The sequence below is a fragment of the Bicyclus anynana genome, chromosome 14, assembly GCF_947172395.1.
Source record: "Bicyclus anynana chromosome 14, ilBicAnyn1.1, whole genome shotgun sequence".
Lineage (NCBI taxonomy): Eukaryota > Metazoa > Arthropoda > Insecta > Lepidoptera > Nymphalidae > Bicyclus > Bicyclus anynana.
In genome coordinates, this window is record NC_069096.1 from 13169399 (window position 1) to 13195689 (window position 26291).

The following is a 26291-nucleotide window of genomic DNA, read 5'->3' on the forward strand; positions in this document are numbered from 1 at the left end:
AGAGGTCATATCCACTGGGCTATCACGATGTAAGTATCTCCTGTAATCCGCAAATATAAGTACCTACCTAAATTGTAAATATTCTGTTCATTAGAAGACTGCGAAAAATGGAATTTTCACAAAGGCGAAGTCACAGGCTGAATCTTAGCAAACATATGGCTTGGTCATAATTCATCAATTAACGAGATACCTACCGACCTATCAGAAGCTCTAGTGATTACAACCGCGTAACAATAGGCGGCCAGCGCCATCTGTTGACCATTAATAACTTTGCAACCCAATTGTTTTCGGCTTCAACGCGGAGTGCCATTAATTAGAATTACTGTGGTAATATTACGCGTTTAACCTTTGCACTTGTGCGTTATGTTGTTATTAACAGATGATTTATTTAAAAAACCTACAATGCGTTCTGTTTTTCTGTTTGTTTGTCATGATAAACTAGGAAGCTACTGAACGGATTTTCGGAGTCATGGGGAAGGTTAGTATATAATTTATTTTGTGTATGTTGGGAGTGTCGGATTTCTTTAAAGCCAGTAGGTAATGTTAGAGATTTCCACATGGGCGGATTCACAGGCATCTGTTTATGTTGTAATAATCTAAGTACCTATTTGATCTTTTTTAAAGAAAAACAATTAGTATACTTATACAATACGTATTGGCATGTAAATAAAAAACTATGGCAGTTGATAATATCGCTCTCTGTTTCATCCTATCGCAACGAATGAGACACAGAGCGAATAAACGAGAAATAGCTAGTTTACGAGTACCTTACCTACCTATTAATTCAAAAGGAGGGATTTGAACAGTTTACGTTTGATTAGAACCTATATGATTCTAAATTATCTAACGTATATTTTGACAGCAAACACAACAAACGGAAACTCTTTGTAGGTCCACTGAGAGTAGTTCATCTAATATTATGACGAATCTACTTAGATACTTAAATTATGGTTTGTTATCGCCGCGTTAAAACTTGCGGTACGGACGGCTTCAGTGTGCTCGTGGCGTTCGAGACGTCCACATCTCTTGTTATGTAATTCTTTATGGGTTACTTGGGATAGGCGGGGAGAGTGACTTGAGTGGAAAAGGTTGTTTGTTAACAGTCAAAGGTACCTTTAACCCTACAAACATCGTTCACAAGTACGTGACTCCTCAGGGTCATTCTCTGCCATTCTAGGGTCTTATTTTGGTTACAGTTTGATTTGTTAATTAAGTTGTCCTGACAAGTGTTGTGAATCATCATAACCTTTGTTCGACATTAGTTTTATTATATTTGTAATCACTTTTGAGTCCTATAATAGGTTTGGCGTACGTTTACAAAAAACGTTTACTCGCTGACGAAAAATAAATAATACTATAATAATTATTCAACAGGTGAAATTAATTATGATTAGAACGTCTCCGATTTCAATACACAACCATTTGAGTTTCTAAATATTTAACGAAAATTTTGACAACAACCTATTCAAACACAACAAACGCAATCCCTTTATACATCCACTGAGGGTAGGTCTTCAAAAAACACAAATACACACTACCCCAACACGGAACAAACGCTTTTGTGTAAAAACTTGAAGCACCGTAGCGAAGCCACCGTAGGTACTGTTTAATTAATTAAAATGTTAAACTGGGCAAACTGCGGTCAACGCCATCTGACGGTCATTAATTACTTTGAAATCCGATTGTGTTCCGTTTGAATGTGGAACGCAATTAATTCCAATTACCCACTCAACTTTTTGACAATTTAAAGTTTTCGTAACGTACGCACGAATAACTTATTAAACTTGTTACGATTCGATTACTTAATTAAGTAACGTTTAACCCTTGGGCGTTTAACTAGTGGTGGGTCTGTCAGACCCTAATTTTCAATTTGATACTTTTTCTTTTAATATTATGTGATTAGATATTTTAATTTACACTAATATTATAGAAGTAAAGTTTGTGGTATTGTAAAGAGTAATCGCTGGATGTACTAAACCGATTTTGAAATTTCTTTTTAAAATACACTTTGTGAGTATCGTGCGTTTTATTTTATCTCTGTACTCTCACAGGAACGGGAACTATGAAGGTGAAACCAGGGGATGTCGGCAGCTATGAAAACACCTGTGATGCTAACACACAACAAACGAGATAATCTGCTGAAGCGAAATGTAAAAAAATCAACCAATAGCTTCGCAACCGACACTATCGCTATCTTTTTCATTGCTTTGGTAGTAAAAGAGATGGGACTGAAACTCAGACTAATTATATAAGGAATTATATTAAAAAAAAAAAAAAAATAGTATCGTACCCAAATTCAGGAATTCGAAATTGATTCAGGAATTGTCTGTAATTTTTTGAGTAAAACGAGTTTAGATTAGGTAATATATTTTAGATTAGGATATATATCTTATACTAAACTAAAAGTTGTTGATACTTTTTAACACCATTCAACTACACAAAAACGTATTTTTACGGAGCACTTCTTTTTACCAACGAAAACTACGATTACAATTATTATAAAACTATAGAGACAGTTTTAATAATCGCATTAGATCGTTGATCATATACTTTGACAGAAAAGTAACATCTAGCGAGGCAGGTCCCTATATAATTAGTCTGAGAACTGGGACAACTCCGACGACGCCATTGGATGAATTGCTCTTCACTGGCCACATGTAATCTCCACTGAACGAAGAAGCGACGAAGTATTACGATGGTCGAACTTTACCCGTAGTAGGGATGTAGATACAGCTAGCAAGATATAATTTTCATCAGCCGTATGAACATGTTTATTTACCTGTATTAATTAACTGTGTTAACACCAAACTGCTTTAACCGTCAAACCCTAATTTGCATATAGACAGAGAGCCAAAACAACTTAACATCTCGAAGAGGCTGTCCACCACCTGTCTTCGGAGGATCCTCGAGTACTTCAGCCACATTGCCAGGAGAGGAGAAGATAACATACAGAAATTAGTGATCACTGGCAAAGTAAAGTAATCCGATGCGTTGTTCAGACCAAATCTGCGCCACTCTCTTCTCTGCAAATCTCGAAAAGCCGAGCCACATGGGGCGACATCGTCAAGAAACAAGCTTGTGTTAGGGGTCACGACCCTCAGTAATGAGGAATACGACGCAAGGAGGAGAAGGGTCCTACTATAGATGATTACCGTAACCGACTATGAAGTTTGGACCGTGGTGGCTTTGGGAGATAGCAGTTTTTAAGGATCCAGAACGTCTAGGTATAAAAATAAAAAAACATTTTCCTGGGCATAATATATCACCATTTGCCAGACACTTGGCTTCATGGCAACCCTTCGCTAGCTTTTCAAAGGGTTGTCGCGAAGCTACACTGGCGACTAGGAATATAATTTCTTATATTATGCCGAGGAAAATATTCAAACTTTATACCTAGACGGTCTGGATCCTTAGAACCGGCTACCACCCAAAGCCACCACGGTCCAAACTCCATAATTGGCTCTCGTACTTACTTATGGTATGATCATGAGCTGACAAACTTTCAGCTTTTATAAAATGACGAAGGTCTGGGATTACGGGCTCTTAGTCTATTGAGTAATGCTATGATTACATCATCATCATCATTATCAGCCGATGGACGTCCACTGCTGGACATAGCCCTCTTGCATGGACTTCCAAACAAAACGGTCTCGAGCCGCCAGCATCCAGCGGCTCCCTGCAACGCGCTTGATGTCTTCTGTCCACCTAGTGGGGGGTCGACCAACACTGCGCTTTCCAGTGCGGAATAGCCATTCCAGCACCTTGGGACCGCAACGTCTATCGGCTCTCCGAACTATGTGGCCTGCCCATTACCACTTCAGCTTCGTGACTCGCTGAGGTATGTCAGTGACTATGCTTCGTCTGCTGATCCTCATTTTTGATTCGCTAAGTGACTTTGATCCATGTAATAAGGCCACTTGTAATAAGGCCCATAGTCAGCGACGAAGTCTCGGATCCGTAGGTCATCACTGGCAACACGCACTGTTCGAAGACTTTCGTCTTCAGGCACTGAGGGCTATGATTACACTTACTGATAAAATATGCATTCCACGGTCAAAGTAGGCTACCTGTTGCTTGGTAAAAGAAATTAACGACTGATGATATTTCAGTCTACTTTGAACCCTGATTTAATGCACTTCGAGGTTGTGCAAGTAAACTAAACTAATAATTTTATTCATTTTAAATGAAGATTGAAAATGGTTCTTTGAAGTTTCTTCACGTTTGTCTTTTCATATCATTAAAGGAGTTCTTTACTCAGAGCAATCATATTCGCTATATAAACTATACATAGTTATGAAGGTTGTAGCGTACAAAAAAAGTTTCGCTCGCATTAGTGAAAGTATTATTAAGTAGGTAATAATAATAGTTAGCTTATTTTAACCTGCAGTTAAATCTGGCAATATATTTTCCTAAGCTTAAGGTTCATTATCGTGATAGCCAAGTGGATATGACCTCTGCCTACGATTCCGGAGGGTGTGGGTTCAAATCCTGTCCGGAGCATGCACCTCCAGCTGCCCATTGGCGTATCTAGTGTTATTTCCTAGGGTGGGCCCGACCCCTGACATGCCGCTGAGTGTCGACACTCAACATGGAAATTTCGTTTACAATGTTTGTGGACGCTGGCTTATGAAACGAGTCTACTGATCATATTAATTTTTCTTTGTATATTTTGTATTATCCATCATAAAATTTAAATCGGTAGCCCAGAATTCTAGGGTGGGCACTGGACCATTCTAGGGTGGACACGGCCCACCTGGCTCCCCCCCGTTATATACGCCTATGTTGCTTGCTGGCACATTTTACTAGGCGGACCAAGGACATCAAGCGGGTAGCAAGTTGGATGTTGGCGGCTCGAAACCGTGGTGTTTGAAAGTCCATGTAAGACGCCTATGGCCAGCAATGGACGTCCATCGGCTGGTTAGTAGGTCGGCATCTGTCGAATTTTGATTATTTTTTGCAGATTTTTGGCGATTTTTGGGGGGCGGGGCTTACCAGGCGTTTGTTTATTTACTTGATATCATGGACGTTTAAGTGGCTAAAGCTATTTAATGATTGTTTTATAAACAAAAATCACAAGCCACTAAAAGTAAAGCTCAACGATATAACCATCAGTGTTGAGAGCGCAACAAATAGATATTCCTACATTGAAGTGTTAAACCAGATGGCTACAAATTGCAGCAGCATTTTCCGTAAAAGGATTGTTTAAGCGCATCGAGTGAGTCATCGCGTATTTATATTGCGTTGAGAATAAAATCTATACGAGAAACTATTATACTACATCGTAAACCGAAATATATACTAGTACGTCCTGCAGATCTGATCTTCTTTATCTAAGTTATTGAATACAAGCGGATGCCCGCGTGGAATTTAGTTTTTCACAAATCCCTCGGGAACCATGGATTTTTTCGGGATGAAAATTGTCTATGTGTTAATCCAAGCTATAATATATCTCATTACCAAATTTCAGCTAATTCGGTTAAGTAGTGGAGGCGTGAGGGAATAACAAACATTCATATCATTAAAATCATCAAGTTTCGCAAATCTCGGGAAACCATGGTTTTCCGAGATTTGCGAAAAAGTAGCCTATGTGTTAATCCAGAGTAAAACCTATTTCTATTCCGAATTTCAGCCAAATCGCTTCAATAGTAGCGGCGTTAAAAAGTAACAAACATCCAAACATACATCCAAACATCCATACAAACTTTCGCGTATATAATATTAGTAGGAAATAGGATCTTTGCAAAATGGTCATTAATATAAAATTCTCGTAATTCACCATGCGCCATAAAATTCGCTATACTCTTCCGAAACGGCTTGACCGATTTCGATGAAGTTTTATAGGTATACTCGGTAAGTCTAAGGATAGGTTGTCATATATTTTTGATACTCCTGAATGAAAGTAATGTTCAACCTATATATGTGTTTTTTTATTTTATGGTAAATTTTTTATACGGAAAAAAGAAGTTTGCCTGTTCAGATAAGGTAGGTAACATCGCCAATTTCTCCATTCCGGGCTAAGGATTTCTAGGTCAAAGAAAATCTATTATTATAGCGCATCACTATAAAAGTTTCCCAACACTATTAACCGCGGCGCCCGCGCGCCGCGCATAGGCATAGTTAGTCGTCCACACCGGTGAATAGCGTACGGACGCACTCTGTCGAGTGCGCTATTTACGTAATCTATGTAACAACTCCAGTTATTTTATTTGTAACACCATTAGTACTTTAATAAAGTGTATGAATATTGTACGTGTTTGGCAATAGTAGTCCCTATATTATTAATTTTCATAGACTCGTACAAGGCTCTGAACACAGGCTAAAGACGACCAACTAACTACCTAGTTAATATTACTTAAAGGGCAAAGCTTATTATACGGAAATATCATTAAAACTGTGTCAACACTAAACTGAATTGCCAAGTAAGCCCTTTCTCTCTGGGGCTCAAACGACCATACCCTCCTCATAATGAGACGCCGTCATTAGGAGCCTCTCGTTATATCAAAGATGGCCTCTCAAGCTGTACCTACGTACTCTTATAAAAATATATGAATTTATAAGCTAAACGGTCATTTCCAGCTAATGTAAAACTTTATCCACATATTAAACGTATTCCAGCTAATATTTAATATGTATCAGAGATAATTTTATAGGAAAATATACCTAACTCGAATACCTACCTACGTAATTATATTTGTCAATAATTCACTTCTTTTTCTTATTTATTTTCCTTATTTTTAATTTTTAACAATATACCTACTACTATTAGAAATTCATAAAAAAATATATAATTATTACTTCTTTACCTAATAGGCTAGTTGACACTTTTTAAATCGTCTTAAATAGTTGTGACGTCACAAATTGGGCGACAGCTTTTTGACGTTTGGAAAATTTTAAAAAATGATGATTTTTAAATTACTTAAGTGTTATTAGAAATCCTTAACTTTTATTAATTAATATCGATTATTCCATGTTCTATGCGAAATTAAATTTGATGTGAGTCAACTACCATAATACCTAAGTATACAAAATTTTAATAAAAAAAATTTAACCGACTTCAAAAATATAAAACATACTGACTAAACTAAAAAGCGAAAAATAACATCATACCAAGTTCTTTCTATCATATTATGTTCTAACTGATGATCAGTTTGAAGGCAGTGTTAAAAGCCGGTGTCCCATTGTATCCCATCATCATCCTTAAACGATGACAATGGGGCCACCTCTGGAGTATACCCTTTCAAACAAAATAAGAATTATTCAAATCCATCCAGGCGTCTTCGAGTAATCAGGTAACATACAAAAAAAAACATACAGACGAATTGAGAACCTCGCGCATTTATAGTCTGCACCGCTTTCATAAAACTTACTTGACTAACCGTAAGATATGCCTATATCTCGGCCCATTCGTTAATTCTTTTCTCGATTATTTTTTAAAAATAAATATACTAACACATTACTATTTAGCCCAAAGTAAGCCTATAACTTGTGTTGTGGGTACTAAGATAGCGTATTTTATCATACATAATATACATATTTATACAATGCATCCCCCCAAAACGTGATAGCCCAGTGGATATGACCTCTGCCTCCGATTCCGGAGGATGGTGGGTTCAAATCCGGTCCGGGGCATACACCTCCAACTGTTAATTTGTGTGCTTTTTAAGAAAATTAAATATGACGTGTCTCAAACGGTGAAGGAAAACATCGTGAGGAAACCTGCATACCAGGGCATTTTCTTAGTTCTCTGCGTATGTAAAGTCTGCCAATCCGCGTTGGGCCAGCGTGGTGGACTATTGGCCTAACCCCCCTCATTCTGAGAACAGACTCGAGCTCAGCAGTGAGCCGAATATGGGTTGATAACGATGAAAAACACCAATGATCTCACACAAATATTTTCCAGTTCTGGGAATCGAACCCACGGCCTTCGCTGTATAAAGCAAGGCCACTAACTACTTCTCCACGCGGCCGTCTTTTAATAATGACTTATTATAGATTGATAACAACATACCTCACAAGGCCAAAGTTAATTTAGAACGTCCCCATAACGTTGGCAGTAATGATTTAGATGGAAGAAAGAGGCTGAATATTTTATAGGTATATCAAGTTTCCATCGTATTTTGAAACGACTAATATCAAAGCACTTAAACTATAACAATTAGGTTTTAATGGCTAGATATTTAACTCTCACTTAAATGATGAGAGCTATCTTTAACGGTGCTACTAATAAAGTCGACGTTTTAACTGGGAATTTGATTATCCATATCCATCGTCATCAACCCATATTCGGCTCACTGCTGAGCTCGAATCTCCTCTCAGAATGAGAGGGGTTAGGCCAATAGTCCACCACGCTGGCCCAATGCGGATTTTCAGACTTCACACACGCAGAGAATTAAGATAATTTTCTGGTATGCAGGTTTCCTCACGATGATTTCCTTCACCGATTGAGACACGTGATATTTAATTTCTTAAAATGCACACAACTGAAAAGTTGGAGGTGCATGCCCTGGACCGGATTCGAACCCACACCCTCCGGAATCGGAGGCAGAGGTCATATCCACTAGGCTATCACGGCTAATATCCATATCCATACTAATATTATAAATGCGAAAGTATGTCTATCTGTTACCATTTCACTGGTGACAGAAGGGCTGGCTCATTTTTTGCGCAAAGAATCAGCATGTCTGTCCAGCGCGGAAATGCAGACAGTATTCTTGCCACCATTCCACGTAGGTATGATTTATATAGATATTAGGATAAGTTAGCTTAAGTTCCTGTAATCTTGCCAAACATAAACCGATTTTGATGAAATTTCGTATAGAGATATATTGGACTATGGAGCAGAACATAGGCTAGTTTATATTCCGTAATACATCCCGCGGGATTTCTAAAAAATAGATTTTCACGCGAAGCTAATAGAATATAGTTGATAGAATAGAAGCTAGTTGATTAAAAGTTGTTGATGATGTACCTACTTTGCATATATTCATTATTAATTATTAAAAGTGACTGATTGATTGATTGATTATTCGTAAAAAACGAATCAAAGCGACAACGTCACCCAGATACGACAGAAAATCGTTTCTGAATTATGTTATTTAATTTATTCAAAAAGTAAATAAGTAAAATTTGTAACCTAAGATTAATAAACCTGTATTCTGAATTTGTAACCTATTTTTAGATAAGTTTCACGTCAAAAGAATAAACTATTTTAGGGCGAAATATCAAAATAACAGTAGTTTATAAATTAAAAAAAAAGTATTTTATTACGTACCATCTACGAATAGATACAAATTAAATTTAAGTATCTAAACCTATTTTTACCGTACAGTACAGTGTAACCAATTTAAAGATAAGTATTCTTCTATTTTGAAGATAGAACCTATCTGAAAATATGTGACGCTTCTACCTTAATGCGGGTAGATGATAGGTAGATCTACCTCTTTTTCTTAAAACCGTTTTAACATTATTTTAAACATCAGTAATTCTGTATTTTGTATAGTTACCTACTCGTACCCTGCAATAAATATGTATACGCACCTACCTAATTGCGGATAGATAATAAATCTACCCTCATTTTCTTACAAACTAACATTATTTTAAAATAAGTACCTACATAAAAGAAAAGTCAAAAGTCCATAAATACCTGTGATAGCCCAAAGCTCTTTCAGACATTCTTCCCTCGACCGCTGTATCGCCGACCGCTTCTGCACTTCCGGCCCCGACTCCAAATACTCAAACAGCAAAGCACCAAGAAGTACATAAACCACCACAGACACGACTAAACCTATTTGCGAGCACGCGACTCTAACACACAACGAAATAACTCTACGAAACACATTCGGTCTATCGCGTCCGTCCAAAGACAACTCCGAAGACATCGTTCGAAATTCAAAATTTAAAATTCAAAAGAACTTCCATCACGCCACGGAAACTTTTTGCTGCCTACATTTGTTTTTTTTTATTGCCACAGATTATATCTATCACGGTATCACGATCGGCCGCCACGAAAAGTTTAGTAAGTAGTTTTATTTACCGAACTATTTCTTTAATTTCACTCTATTTTTCTAATGGATGCTACGAATTTTCTTTTGTTTCGTTTTCCGTCTGAAACAATAGAGACATAGATCAGATTTTTAATATTGATCAATAAAATATTTGCCACTAGATAGTACTTAAGTCCTAAAAATATTAAAAGTTGTCATCATCATTGTCAGCCTATTTTGATGGCCTACCCAGGGCCAGGCCTCCTGCCTTGTAGGAGAGGGGATATGGAGTTTTGACCCACCATTCTGCTCCAATGCGGATTGGCAGGCTTAGGGTCCTCACGTAAAATTTTTTAACGACTTCTATCAGATGTTAATAATTCATAATTACTGGGACCGATGAGTTAACGTTTTCTTCAATGCATGGAACTCTAGTATCTGTACCATTAGGGGGTAAAATTAAGTACATAAATAAAAATCATACATAAAATATTATTATAATATTATAAATATAAAATACAATAAATTGCGTGAAAGTGTGAAAGATTATTTTGAAACCTCTATAACATAATATTTTCTACATTATTAAAAAGTCTTATCAAATCAAACTTAAAGTCTTCTCAAACAAAGATCTTAAAACAATAAAAGTTTAATCGAACTTCTTTAAAGGAAGGTAGATTTAAAAAAAGTAAATAAAAACCCATCCAATCGGCTTAGTACTTTTGTATGAAAATCGCAGCCATACAAACATTCAATAATTATAATATTCCACACATACCTACTATATTAATACATAGGAGGCACAATCAATAGGCAACGATACTTAAGGGTCGTTTTGATAAGTGTAATCAAAGCAAAAGCTGTTCTGTAGGTATTCTAGTTAAGTATACGACATTAACATTAAGATAAAATACGTCTAATTATTATCTTACCAATTACGAAATAAGGATCCTACAGAGTTTACTTTATCCTAAGTACGAGTCATAAAAATACCTACCTATTTTACAGCTAGGTAGTCATTTTATACCTATATACACTTTTATTTCACTTTTTACTTTGTAACTAAGAACTAGCCAAGTGTTTTCCCTACAAATTTAAACTACGAAATTAAAATATCACTATAAATCTATCAATTCCATAATATTTGAAGTAGTATTGAAATCTGAAGGAAAATTTCGATTATCTACTATCTAAATATTTCGTAAACTTAGTGAAATCATTGGCGCGAACCGAGACATACAGCCACAAGGACCCGCAAGGTTGTACTGAAGCATTTATTTCAAACGTTTCCCAGAGTTTCTTCAACAGAGTTTGTGCGTTGCGCAAACCTGCGGGAAAAGCATTTCCACGTGGTTTGTTCCATTTATTTTCCGAAGCTAGTGACATCTGTTGGGTGGTTTTCCAACTATATAGAAGAACTACTTACTAGCGCCATCTAGTTTAAACTAGATGTACTGTAGAACCATAGACAATTCTTAAATATTTAATTTATTATAAAATTAATTTATTCAAGTAATTATCCTACCAATAATTTCATTTTACCTTATTAATTATTTTACTAAAATGATTATTTTTCAAGGAAGTTTCATTGCAATCAAGGACAATTCCAAAATCGCAACACTATTTGATTACATCACTATCTATCGGTCAAATCAAATGTCATTCGAAACAAATTTCGTGGCCTCCGCGCCGACAATTTTTTCAGATTATTGACACGCTTTCATCCTATTTTGAGGAGGATATTAACACAATAAGTTAAACTTAATATAAGCAATTTATTACAATCGTGATTGAAGATAAAAACAGTATAAAAACTCTCAAAAATGAGTACAATATTGGAGAAAATCGCCGCCATAGAGTCCGAGGTGGGTATGAGGTTATGAACTTTTTCCCAAGAATATGAATAAAAACTGCACTAAAGTGGCTATAAAATATCATTATAATGCCAAAAACAATGATTGCGAATGTTTTGACAAGATACCTAAAGCTCAATGAACGTTTTTCAGATGGCTCGGACGCAAAAAAATAAAGCCACTGCTCTTCATTTAGGTCTTCTAAAAGCCCGTTTGGCTAAATTGAGACGTGAACTGATCACTCCCAAAGGTGGCGGCGGTGCCACTGGTGAAGGTAATCATGCACTAATTGTATATATTTTTTTTTATAAATACTCAATAGCCATTAATCTGTGATAAATAGTACCTACACAAATGAATAAAGGTAAACTAACTGGCAGGCACAGAATAAATAATGATCTAGAACCGACACTGTTGTGTTCCGTGCGCTCTATCTGCCTTTTAATCTTAATATGTGCTGGCAGGTAGTTTGAAAATGATTTCTTTAATTTAAAGGTATTATTTAATAGTTTATTTGGAATCCATTAAAGCTAAAAGGGGTGTTTTGTGGCATCCATATAAAATGTAATCAAACTACAGAAAAGAGATCAGTGGTGGTGTTTTTATAAGTTAGACCTTGGCTACAATCTCATTTGAAGGTTAGTGATGATGATGAAGATGGAAGCGTCTAACTTGGTATTAAAATCCACACCCCTTTCAGTTCCTACACAACATCATACTGGAATATGAAATGGCTTGGTAGTACGCTATGTTCATACAAAGTAATTCAAATAAGTCCGACTATTATAACACACGCCTTTTTCTATCCTTGCATTTTAAAATATGTAATCATAGCGGTAAAACTCTTGATGTCGACGAGATATTGCAACTGACACTCCACACTTCACTAGAAAGCTACTTCATGATATTTATTAATGAATAAGTTTGGATTACTCATAATATAAGGAAGAGACATAATTTAAGTTCTATTTACAAAAAAAATATTTTTTACTCTGAAAATGTTCATTTTAGAACACGTTCCATAAACATTTTTATCTATTTTTTCTTAAAAAATATATCTCTAGAGTTATATTTTTTAAGAGCAGCCTGTATATAAACATTAATTTCTAGTTTAGTTCGAAAAACAATCTAATAAAATGTTTGCAATTAGGTATTCTTGTACTATAAAACAAAATGTAATATTGAAATTTCTTATGTCCAAATTCCAGGTTTCGATGTCGCCAAGACAGGTGATGCCAGGATTGGTTTTGTGGGTTTCCCATCAGTGGGCAAGTCAACCCTCCTGTCCAATTTAGCCGGAGTCTATTCTGAGGTGGCGGCATATGAGTTTACAACCCTCACCACCGTCCCCGGCTGTATTAAATATAAGGGAGCTAAGATTCAGGTATGTACCATGTGTACTTCATAGATACAAAAATGCACTGCCTACTTTGAGAACCAACAACAAATTATACTATAGACAGTGGCCTAGTTTGGACTACTTTAGTTGAGTATGAACAATTTTTGGATTAACCGCCCAAAAATTGTTCTTACTTGACTAAAATACTCTGTAGTATATAAAGTAGTCTGTACGGCCTATTATAGACATGTTATATGCCTACAAAATCACTGCAAAAATTGATTCAAATTTAACTACTGCACTTAAAGCACACATGCACAATTTTGTGATTACTTGTATTTAAGATTTAGGTTTTTACAGTTCCTGAGCAATACTTATTTATTATTGTTTATTATGTGACTCAATGAAATTAAGATAATTAGCTGCTTTTGTTCACCGCAGCTTTGACGCGCTAGTAACTTATCTCTGTTATAGAATCTATGCTAAGAACTCATTAAAAACCAGTTTTGGGAAAGCAAATTCGAATTTTATACAATTTGTATGTATAGTTTATAGACGTCTCTACACATCTACTTCTACATCATAAATATTATTTTAACTAGCGTAGGCATAGGTCTACCCTAATTAAAATATGAGGTAGAGGAGAAGTGGTGGTTGGATCCCCGCTCCGTTGGTCTATTGTCGTACCCACTTCTAACACAGTCTTTTTCGACTAGTTGGAGGGGAATAGGAATAGTGATCATATTTAAAAAAAAATATATGACAAATACTCTGAGCGTAAAAAGTTCTACTCTTCACTTATGTACCTATATGTATTTCAGTTACTGGATCTGCCTGGTATCATTGAAGGCGCTAAAGACGGCAAAGGTCGAGGTCGGCAAGTCATAGCAGTGGCCAGAACATGCAGTCTCATATTCATTGTCCTGGATGTGTTAAAACCGCTCCAGCACAAGAAACTTCTAGAACACGAGTTGGAAGGCTTTGGGCTGAGACTAAACAAACAGCCACCTAACATACACTTTAGGAAGAAAGACAAAGGAGGAATCAATTTGAATAATACAGTATGTATTTTTTGTGGTAAACTGTGAATGTTTAACATCTTCGTCATCATTAGCACCCCATGTTCGGCTCACTGTTGAGCACGAGTCTGCTCTTAAAAATGAGAGGGCTTAGGCCAATAGTTATCTAATATTGAAAGAATTTTTCAAATCAGATCAGTAGTTCCTGAGATTAGCAAGTTCAAGCAAAGAAACAAACTCTGCAGCTTTATAATATTAGTATAGATATACATTCAAATATACTTATTTATTTATCAGGGTCTGATTACACAGCTAAATGTCCTTAATCATTGTCAAAATATTTTTGGAATTTACTCCTTAAGAATCAATTTTTCATATATAGATATGAAAAAAAATATAGACAGTAAAATTCCATTAACGAATGACAGCGTTACGTTTTTGTGCACAACCTATTCTTACCTTTCACTTTTCAGGTGTAAGTATTAAGACGTACCTACATAGTGAATGCTGCGGGGCAACATACACCTATTTAGACAGTCAATCTGAAAGAGTAACTTTTTTTTAACTTCTTGCTTAAATTTCCAGTGTCCACAATCAGAACTGGATGTGGAAACGGTAAAGACGATCCTCTCGGAGTACAAGATCCACAACGCTGACATAACACTGCGGTATGATGCCACCAGCGACGACCTCATCGATGTGATTGAAGGCAACAGGATATACGTGCCTTGCATCTACTTGCTCAATAAGATTGGTAAGCTTAAACTAATATAATACTACAATAAGATGCCAAATGTGTTGACGTCATTGAAAAACAACAGGATATGTGTTTTGCATCTATTTGCTCAATAAGAATGGTGAGCTCAGTTTCATGTTTATTAAAAAAAGATTTAAGAAAATAAGATACTAAGGCCAATGTGATGAAATAAGTATTGTAAACAATTTTTCAGAAGTTAATCCCACAAACCTCATCTAAGATCTGAAAATGAAACAACTTTCACTGACGAGTATCTGTTTACTGGATGAAAACTGTTTTATATCAAACTAGCGGACGCCCGCGACTACGTCCGCGTAAAATTAGTTTTTTCACAAATCCCTCAGAAACCATGGATTTTTCTGGGATGAAAAGTATATAAGCCGCAGGGTAAAAGGACAAACGTACACACACTTACACACTTACACACAAACTTTCGCCTTTATAATATTAGTGTGAAATCACGTATTTTTTCAAATTTTCCAAACATCAAAAACGCTGTCGTCCAATTTGTGACTAACTAACGCACTATATATACTAAACGACAAAGTAATAGTTAACTTATATTTTTGTCAAACGCTCCGTCTGTAAGGGATTTGTTATAGTGACGTCAAAAGGCGTTTTGGCTTGTATTGTCAAATACATATTTAAAAAAAAAAATTCAATCTAGTAGAACGATAATTAACTATTTAAGAACATTTAAAACAAATGACAACTAGTCTATTTATTGTCACACAGATCAAATAAGCATAGAGGAGCTAGACGTTATATACAAAATCCCCCACTGTGTACCCATCTCCGCCCATCACAAGTGGAACTTCGACGATTTACTGGAGAAGATGTGGGAGTATTTGAAACTCATCAGAATATACACCAAGCCTAAAGGACAACTGCCTGATTACAATGCACCTGTAGTGTTACATGCAGACAGGACCAGTGTGGAGGACTTTTGTAACAAACTTCATAGGTCTATTGTAAAGGAATTTAAAATGTAAGTACTACTAGTTATAGAGGGTTTCTGTAAGAAACTTCAGAGTTCTGTTTAAATAAGTTCGTATAGTAGTTGTTCAATATCAGCCTACTTTAGAGGCCCGTTTTAAGATGTCAAGGTGAAACATAATACAAATTAATCAGTCTGCTAGAGTTCTTTTATTAACATTTACAGCCTAAAAAAAATGCATTTGTCACTCTGCTACTTAATGTTTCCCCACTTTCCTATCTATAGGTATCTGTCCTACATTAGTTCCTATAGTTTGAAGTAGAACGCGTCTATTTTTAACCAACTTCATCATCATCAATGCGTCTGTAAAGGAAGAATCTATGCAGTATAGACCCATCACATTGCTCCAATGCCTGACGTGACTGGAACGTTCTTTCCACTCTACTCAGAAAATCTCTGTTCATTCCACTGATCTGCCGTTCAGTCGTCGTCATCAACCCATATTCGACTCACTGCTGGGCTCGAGTCTCCTGTCAGAATGAGAGGGGTAAGGCCAATAGTCCACCACGCTGGCCCAATGCGGATTGGCAGACTTCACACACGCAGAGAATTAAGATAATTCTCTGGTATGCAGGTTTCCTCACGATGTTTTCCCTCACCGATTGAGACACGTGATATTTAGTTGCTGCCGTTCAGTATATTATAATAATTAATATATAAACAATCGAGCTGTGCACAATGTCTTTTTTCCTTTACCTGGGAGCTCCATATACCAACACATTCAAAAATTTACTTATTGAAAATTTTGGTAGCAGTTCCTTCAAAAATACTTTTAAGTAATATGAAGTAGCTACAAGTGAGTAGAAGTGTATAGCTGTATATATGGACTTAGATTTAGAGTGCTAAAATTTTTCATGTATTCGTTTCCAGTGCCTTAGTATGGGGATCGTCTGTGAAGCACCAACCGCAGAAGGTCGGCATCGACCACATACTGGCCGACGAGGATGTTGTCCAAATTGTGAAGAAAGTATAACCTGTCGTATAATCACAGAGGAATTATATTTACAAAATTGTAAAACAAAATACACTATCAAAAGAAAACTTTATTCTTTAACTACTCGGTAAAGCAAACCTAAGATCACCAAGAGATAATTTGTCTACATGTATACTGCAACATAAAAGAGTAAAGTTAATAAAAATGGTATTAATAAATTTGCTGGCAACACCACTTTTACTGTCACTTTACTTTTTTTGTAATTATTCAGATGAGATTTACTTTTCCTTTAAAGTTTGGAATGAAGAATGATAATATTATGTAGACAAAATTATCTCATCTATATTAGGCTACGTCCATACTATCTAAGCATCAGTAATCACTACTAAAACTGTCAAAGCAAAATTGGCCAGTTTTTTAAGTGAAATTTTCTACATGATTGTGCGTCCTTTTATTATAAAACATCAATGGTAACATCACGTAAACGTCCTTATTGTAAATAAATGCCTATTTTAAGATGTTCTGTAAGAAGCTTCACTTCTTAATTTTGTAGATCTATTAGTAGTATAAATATTATTATAATAAGTTGTATATCAAGTATGGTTAGTTACAAAAACTTTTTTTGTGTGTTAAGTTTGTTTGTTTGTTGGTAAGTCTACTGCCGACCTAAAATGTATATTCTAATGAGAGGTATAGTATGCGCCAAAATATTGCTATATACCGAACTACGTAGATATTATAAATCCGTTTCGATGTTCATTGCGGACTCTTAGTTTGGCGTATAGTATACCTGCAAAAAAAATTGACTGTCTTTTTTATAGCCATTATTTCTATATTTGCATTGAAGGATAGTGTAAAAAGTTTATAAAAATAGGTACAGGATACATAGTGTGGGTGTGGCCTTATAAAATGTATTTAAAAAAATAATGTGTATATATGTAATATCCATATATGAGAACTATGCATGACATAATATTTTGTCCTACTCAATTAAAAAAAATAACCTAATAATAGTAAACAAAGACTTTTAAAAGCTTGTTAATAATAAAGTGCATTTTGTTAACTCTTAAGAACAATGATGAAATAATAAATATTTATAATATTTATACAGTGTAATTTGTATTGCCCTATACTCACCAAGTTGTATAATAAATAGATAGATAATGGTGATAATTAGTCGAAAGCTAAAATTATAGTTATGAGGGTTCCAAACCGGCGCCATGGTCCGAGAAGAGCCCACACCAAACTCAGCCATAACTTGCTAGGAGTGGATGAAAATCCACAAGTCTTTCGGTTCCTACACGACATCATACCGGAAAGCTTAATCGCATGGCAGTACGTCTTTGTCGGTAACTAGCCACGGCCGAACCTCAATCAGCCCAGCCGGATATCCTACCCAGGACCTCCGCCTTGTAAATCCACCGCGCATACCACTGCGCGACCACCAATGGTCATTCTTTTTAATGGTCACGCCGGCCCTTAGACCATTAAAAAGAATGACCATTATTTAAATGGTCTAAGCGCCGGCCAGATAGATTAAATATTATAACTAGACTCCGCGCCACGAAACAAGTCACGTAGACGCGGCGCTAATCGTTCGTATTCAACTAAAATACTAAATAAGCCCGGACTAGGCCGTAATGGCGCTCATTGTCATTTGGTAATTATCAGGTTTTGTTAATTATCAGGTCGTGGGACTTCTTTTGTGGCGCGGAGTCTACTGATAGTTTAAAAACAAACAATGTTTCACTGTGCTTGCAGATGGCAGCACGCATCTTGTAAACCTACCTCTCATTTTGCTGGAATTAATAATCGTAGAATAGATGGCGTAAAACTATACGGCATTCCTATATTATAGTAACTGAAAACTGCGCCTTCAAGACATTACACAATTCGTTACTAGATGGCGCTTTCTAAATACGTATTAAAAGTATACTTAAAATAATTTTAGATGCGAAAATAAGTCTATCTGTCTGTTACTTTTCACGGCTAAACCACTGAACCAATTGATGTTTGGTTCCTATATTCAATGTACTCTACATTGAATATAGTGTATTCAATGTACTCTACATTGAATATAGTGCAGAGATAAATAGGACCTTGGAGAAAAACATGCTACCTACTACTTTTGATCCATGGAATCCATGGTTCCCGCTGGATTAGTGAAAAATAGGTTTCACGATTATTAGAAAGAGGAAAGATTTGTATTTTTGTATGTAACGAATAAACTAAAAACTACCTACTGGATCGAAATAAAAAATCTTTCATCAATAGAAAGCTATTTTCATTGGCAGGGATTATAGGAGTTTCATATTAATTTGAAGTTTACTTTCACGCAATTGAATAGGTGCAAACAAGCACTCGACTTATTACTGAGATGATAATTTTCTCCGACTAACACTAACAGCAACGTAATAGCAGTGCCTGTCTGTGCTTTGGTTATTGCATATTATGGGTAATCTTATAACGTCAGGTGACACGCATAGGTACTCGTCTGCCGCCCGAAAAACGCCCTTTACGATTCTGATGAAGACCATAACGACCGACAATGCTTCCCAAGCAACATTAATACGCTTGCCTAGAATATGCCTATTCACTCTTGACTTGAAGATACTCATGTTGAAGGTGGTCGGGAAGATGGAAGCTGGAAGGGTTCCATAACTTCGCAGTATGATAATTTTGGTGAGACTTTCTTTTCATTTCTTAACAATTACCTGCTTAAACCTCAGGTTTATGTAGGTAATCAATTTAAAGTGAAGTTACTTGCTCAACATACTGTACCTACGTAGGTACCTACTTTGTTTGATATTCTACGTAGATGTGATTCTTGTATAATGTCTAAATATAATTATATTTCTTCTTGAAATGTATAGGTACCTACTAGTCTATACTTACTAATATCAACGTTCTCTGTGCTAATAATGTAAAGAGGTAAACTTTACGGTATACTGTAGGGGTAATCTCTGGATATACTGAACCTATTTTATATTTATATTTAGCCTCGTTATTTGTGAGTGCTATAGGCTATATTTTATCCCCGTATTCTCACGGGAACAGAAACTACGCAGGTAAAACCGCATCAAATAATTATAGTTATCACAGATGGTTAGCAAGGGTTGATGAAAATTTAATGTAGGCAGAACTTACATTATTTCGTCAATTTTCATTCCACAATAATGAATTGGTTTCCATCTGTTTAAATAGCAATTTTAATTTAAATTCGATCCTGAATCCCTAACTAACAGTGACGGTCGGTTGTTATTTATGCAATTGCTATTTTCAAGTTGAAATTATATGCCTAATTGATACTGTACAATCCCGCGTTTGGCCATTCAAACTAATCGCCTTGCTCTCTATGTTTGAGTGATGATATATAAAGTTACTAGCGGACGCCCGTGACTTCGTCCGCGGGAAGCTCAATGTAAACTTTCAACTACCCCTACCCTACCCTACTCTAACCCTACTCTACTTCTACCCTTATCGTATCCCTACCCTACCCCTTCCGAATTTTCTGCGCAATTTTTTTAAAATTTTCCTTGCAAATACCGCGGGACATCTACATCGGCTCGACACACTCTCGATTCATACAAAATTGTTGTCGATGGACTTGTGGAGTATAAACCCTGTACCTTAGTGGAGTGTTGCCGGATTCAATGAATATTGAGCCCTTAATACGTACTTCGAAATTCCGAATATATGTTTATAGTCCAGCGTAACTTATTTCCTACTTCCTCTAGCTCGATTTTTTTTCTGTCCTCTTTTGTTAAGTACATTTTACTAATGTAATAACATGACTTTTCAAAAAAATATTTAAATGTTTTAATGAATTAGTATTTTGTCTCATTTTTTTTTTCAGTTTTTGCATTATTATTTTTAGCATGTAAAAAATACGTAGGTAGCTAACTACTAAGTATTCCACTTTCGAATCAGCTTCGTCAGCTTGGTCACTCTAGGTAAGGGGCCGTTCCCGCCCTAAAAAATAACTTTTTATACGCCAATGATAAACTTATTCTTTATGCAGTTAATCATCGAAGGTTACAAAACGTCGTTAAAACATGTAGTTTTTACAACGTATCAACCACGATACAAAAGCCAGACTGCACAAAAAGTAAAAAAAAAAAAAACTTGTTAGTCTACGGATAAAATACATAGAGCATATACGGGACCCTGAGCACAGATAACAGAAGTGAGCCGCGGGTAGAGGTGCGCGGGCCGCCAAAAAACTCGTTACACGAAACACAATTACCCGCGAACACTGCCATCCATGGGGCTGCTTGTTTATCTAATATATAAAATTCTCGTGTCACAGTTTTCGTTACCATACTCCTCCAAAACGGCTTGATCGATTTTAATGAAATTTTTTGTGCTTATCCGGTATCTATGAGAATAGGCCAACATCTATTTTTCAAACCCCTAAATCCTAGGGGTAGGGTAAAAGTAGGGTATGACTAGGGTAGGGGTAGGGTTGAGGTACGGTAGAGGTAATGTTGGGGTAGGGTAGGAGTAGGGTAGAAGTGCATCATAAGTCAAAGCGAAGCTTGAGCGGGTCCGCTAGTAATTATATAATATTATATTCGGAATTGCCACAGACCCCAAGAATCACCGACCTATTAGATGCTCACTTACCATCAATAGACTCCTTACAATCGGTTTGATATACTAAATAAATAAATGCATGATGTATTTTTATTTTTAAAACTGTTTAAAATAAAAAAAAAACAAACAAAATATGTTGAACGCGAACGAAGTCGCAGTCCCCTATTACAGCTAGTTTATAATTATATGAGCTTACTATAGCTGTGCCAAATGTCATCGAAATTTGCCCACATTACACGTGAATAAATAACAAACAGCCAAACTTTACCATTTATAATATTGTATTAATAGTAGTAATATAAAGTACGCCACGAGCTTATTGTCTGCGTTTGTATCTCTTTCGTGCCATCTTTACGATTAGAAGAAAGCGATATTTGCTATTTCACTCACTATTGGTCGACAATATATCACTTTTGCCATATTATATTACGTCGTAGACACATTATAGGCATACAGTAATCCTAAAATACGCACTACGACGCATCTTGATATGAGAGAAAGACAAACGTTGACCAATAATGAAATTAAAAATATCGCTAACGTTCCGTGTGAACGAAAGAGAGCTAAAAATTCTTTGTCGCTATTGGTCGCTATTTTTGACTATGACCAAATAGTAGTCTCGATTCTTAGTTGCTCACAAACTTTAAAATGTACACACCTTTTAGTGTTGTTTACACTTTACACTGTATAAACATTGACCTCCTATAATAAAAGGAGACACAATCATGAAAAAAATTTAACTTGAAAACTGGCCAATTTTGTTTTGACGGAATTATTGGTAAAGAAAATATATAAAGGCCTTAAAATATAGTCCAAATATTCAATAAAATCTCAAATGAAGAGCGAATTTAACGTTAAGGGTTGAGTTTAAGGTTGAATTTGCAAATGCGACTACCTACTTGAATTGAGTGCCAAGAAGTTGTGTTTGGCACGCATTGAGTGGGGACCTTTTTTGGTTGCTGATTGTGCATCCACTTTTTACTAGGAGTTCGATGTGTATAAACCATAAAATGTACAGTCCCTATAGTGTTGTTTAGATTTTACAATGTATAAGAAAATATTTTTCCTTATACTTTAAGATATGCCGTTAACGCGTGTTAGTAATATTGGACAAGACTTTTTAGATGAAGAAGTTTAAGCGACTCCACGCGTTCCTCTGTGCCCGGTAGTTAATTACTCCTATAACGACAGTTAGAGCATAATGAGATTTTTGCAATTCAACAGTAGCACATTACAGGGCGCTGTTTGTCAGTCCCCCCCTCACCCTCCACTGACCGCCCGGGGAGAAGTTATTAGGCGACTTTGTTAATGAATTCCATACATGTTTGCTTATCAACTGCCTTATGGATCTGTGCCACAAGGTCTGAGGTTCGATTAACGGAGGTAGGCTTAAAAAACTTGCAGCTTAAATAAAAGACAGACCAGCCGACGTCAATGTACCATGATCAATAAAAATATTTTATTATTAATACCTATATGATTTTAGGTTATCAATCATTCATTTAAATAAATTTTCATCATTAAAAGAACCCCGGGTCTCAGTTTATATTTGGAATCTCAGACCTTTTCAATTTCAGTCTGGCGTTTGTACTTGGATCCATTGAGGTTGGACCGTAGTCAGGGGCGTAGCTACCGCCGAATCAGCCGGCCCCCAGACTTCAGGAGCCCCTTGCTTTTAAAAGTAAAAATAAGAAAAATGTACCTAATCCACAATCTCACTTAATCTGGCGCTTCCCGAAAAAGCCTAAAAAAGACGCAGTATACTTTTCACTTCAGAAATGACGAAATGTTAAAAACAGGCTCTTTTTCCCGGTTAAGCGTGCTCCCAAAAGTTGAAAAAACTTCCTACATCAGTTAAATCACTGTTTATTTATTTTAAGCAGCTATTTTTGTTTTATTATTGAGAATTTAGAGAGAGAGAGAGAGAGAATTTAAGTGAGAATTCTTTACTGTTCATTTGGGCCCCTCAACTAATTTTGATATAGGGCCCCTCCAAGGTACGCCACTGAGTCCGTACTAGTCGATAATCGACAAATGGCATTGGAAGAACAAACTGTCCGTGTAGCGAACGCCGCGAGCTATGATCTAGGCTGCGCTCGGCGGCTGATAGGCCTGCAGTGCTCATTAAAATATGTAAATCCCGCGCTGAGACATTACGCAGATAGGTGCTTCTGACTTATTGTCTGGACGGTGTTATGCAACGCGTTTTATACAAAAGTTTCAAATCAAACAAAAATCCGCTTAGTTTATTTGTTTGTGACCGATTTGAAAGACAGATTTTAATTAGAAGAGCTTAAAAGAATTTCAGCTGTTACTAGTACAACGTCTAGCTTTAAAAGTAACTTGGTTTACGTGCCTCGCAAAATCGAAACTCGCATTGGAACAGTGTGGTGTGTAAAAGTTTGTTTGTTTGTGATTATTATTTATGAAGAACCTGTGCCCTAAAATAGATAACTAAAAATGGGCATTTTTTATCTCTTTCCCGTGTCTCAGCAATCTGTTACATGACATTAAACCGATCGCTGTTGGTCGAATCGTATATTTGTCCTTTGGCGCATTTCCTAGATGTTTTCACTGGCTTTGTTTTTCTTGGCTACATTTTGGAAACTTTTTCATTTTGGTTTGCAGAACAGCAGGCGGTCTCCTCTCAAATGATATTAATTTTTATAATATAAGTCTGTATCTCCTCTTTATCAGTCCTAACAGTCATGTAAACATTAAAATCTCTTTGTTGTGTATGCCAGGATGTTAAGCAGAAGTTTTAGTTTTGGAATCTTTCAAGGATCTCTATGTTGCTTGTACTGGCTGTTCCAGCTAAATTCTATAAGTCCAGGTCGGTTTTATTATACAAAAAATAGGCTAATGTATTATAGATTATTAATTTAATTATGTCTTTCAACATTATCTTTGCTTCATTGGGCCTTTTAAACTGGCTGCCATCACACTAATATTATAAAGACGAAAGTTTGTGTGTAAGTGTGAAAGTGTGTAAGTATGTTTGTTCCTCTTTTACGCTGCAGCTACTAAAGCGATTTGTCTGAAATTTGGAATGGAAATAGATTTTGCTCTGGATTAACACATAGGCAACTTTGCATCCCGGAAAAATCCATGGTTCCCGCGGGATTGATGAAAAACTGAATTCCACGCGGACGACGTTGCGGGCGTCCGCTAGTTGATAATAAATGTATCATGTTGATGATGATAAAAACCGTTTATGATGCATTAGTCGCGTTGGCATAGCGCCGTCCCGCGACAGTGAACGCACCGTCCGCCGGAGCACCTACCGCGCGCTACTATTTAGTATCATTACAAATGTCGCTCGCCGTGTCCGCCACTGTGTGCGACCTACCGTTCCTTATTAATAAGTAGTATTGGTGGCTCGACCAACGTGGACGCGGCTTTTTGTGTAGAAATTCTCATAATGTTTAGTGAAAATCACTTTGAGTTTAGCTGAATTTATACCATTGCGTATGGACGTCAAATGGACAGTTGTGTGCATTTTAAGAAATTAAATATCACGTGTCTCAATCGGTGAAGGAAAACATCGTGAGGAAACCTGCATACCAGAGAATTATCTTAATTCTCTGCGTGTGTGAAGTCTGCCAATCCGCTTTGGGCCAGCGTGGTGGACTATTGGCCTTATCCCTCTCATTCAGAGAGGAGACTCGAGCTCAGCTCAGCTCGACGTATGAACGTCTTGTTGCATAAAAAAATAAGTAGCCTCATTTTTAGAATTTCCGAAAAGAAAATCAACGCGTATGTATTTTCCAACACGATACAATTGCGCTGAAGTTATTATTAAAAATTTCGTAAAATTGCGTAAAATTTCGCGTAGATTTCGTTATTTTACTAGGTCTTAATGTCAACTGTCACCGTGTATGTCAGGTGTATCAGAAAAATTATTGCTTCTCGACCAGTCATGGTCGTGGCTGCAAATCTGGCTACCTAACCAATCTAAGATTTTGCGACCACGGTCAACGACTAGTTCCCTAGTGCGCTAAGTAGAAGCTCACTCCGCAGTAGCCGAGCCGCGAATGTTCCCTAACTGAACTGCACTGAGGTAAGCAAGAGTGTTGTTTTGTTCTGTCCTCGTCATTACGTACGTTTCAGCTCATTACAGCGCTGCCAACAAACTGTGCCAGAGATATCCACTCCGTAGAGCAACCATCGGGCATTGACAACTATTACACTGCCAGCTATATGTAATTTTAATTGATTGTTTATTACATTGATCCGCATAAAAATAAATTTATATTGGTACCTAGTGATATAATGATAAAATGATATAATAATGAAAATCAGCTGAATTTTATATTATTTCTTCTTAAAATTACTATTTTGATTAGAATTTCAGCAATTTTATCTTTTTTAAAAATTACGCTAATTATACGAAAGTGATTGTTTCTAACAACTAATACTAAGATAGCAAAGATAGACAGATACAGCAGAATTTCATCATGATATTCTTTCTTACAGATTTAGGTTTGAATTGTTGCGCTTTGTACGATAAATACGCCATATTGACGAGTTGGTTACTGTAACAATGTATAATTTTTAAAAGCTCAAATCAAATTTTGATCTAGCAGCAGTATTTTGCTGAGTCTAGACCGACAAACGCTGAAATATATAACGTTAAGATATAGACATAATGCTAAATGATACGAACATAACGTTATGGTAAAATAAAACTAAAGAAAAAAAAGAAAGAGAAGCTTTTAAATAGGCACTCGTAAACGACAAAGTAAAGCTACTTATAGTCTACTTTTATAACTAAATCGAAGTAAAAATTAATAATATTTTTATTGAGAGTCCC

At 36.2% G+C, this 26291-nt stretch overlaps 2 protein-coding genes across 2 annotated transcripts in view; one reads left to right on the forward strand and one right to left on the reverse strand.

Annotated features, from left to right (window-relative positions):
* Positions 1 to 11210, reverse strand: part of LOC112054097 (uncharacterized) — a 184278-nt gene extending 173068 nt beyond the window's left edge. The window contains exons 1-2 of the mRNA XM_024093753.2: positions 10981 to 11210; positions 9644 to 10104 (exon numbers count right to left, since the gene is read on the reverse strand). Of these exons, the coding sequence (XP_023949521.2) occupies positions 9644 to 9878 (235 nt within the window). The 5' untranslated portion in view covers positions 9879 to 10104; positions 10981 to 11210. The remainder of the gene's footprint in view (positions 1 to 9643; positions 10105 to 10980) is intronic.
* Positions 11211 to 11627: 417 nt separating this feature from the next.
* LOC112054096 (GTP-binding protein 128up) lies at positions 11628 to 17988 on the forward strand. Its single transcript, XM_024093751.2, has 7 exons — positions 11628 to 11848; positions 11990 to 12110; positions 13045 to 13220; positions 13997 to 14236; positions 14780 to 14948; positions 15687 to 15939; positions 16819 to 17988. The coding sequence occupies exons 1-7, from the start codon at positions 11807 to 11809 to the stop codon at positions 16919 to 16921; spliced, it is 1104 nt and encodes a 367-aa protein (XP_023949519.1). The 5' UTR covers positions 11628 to 11806; the 3' UTR covers positions 16922 to 17988.
* The last annotated feature ends 8303 nt before the right edge of the window (positions 17989 to 26291 follow it).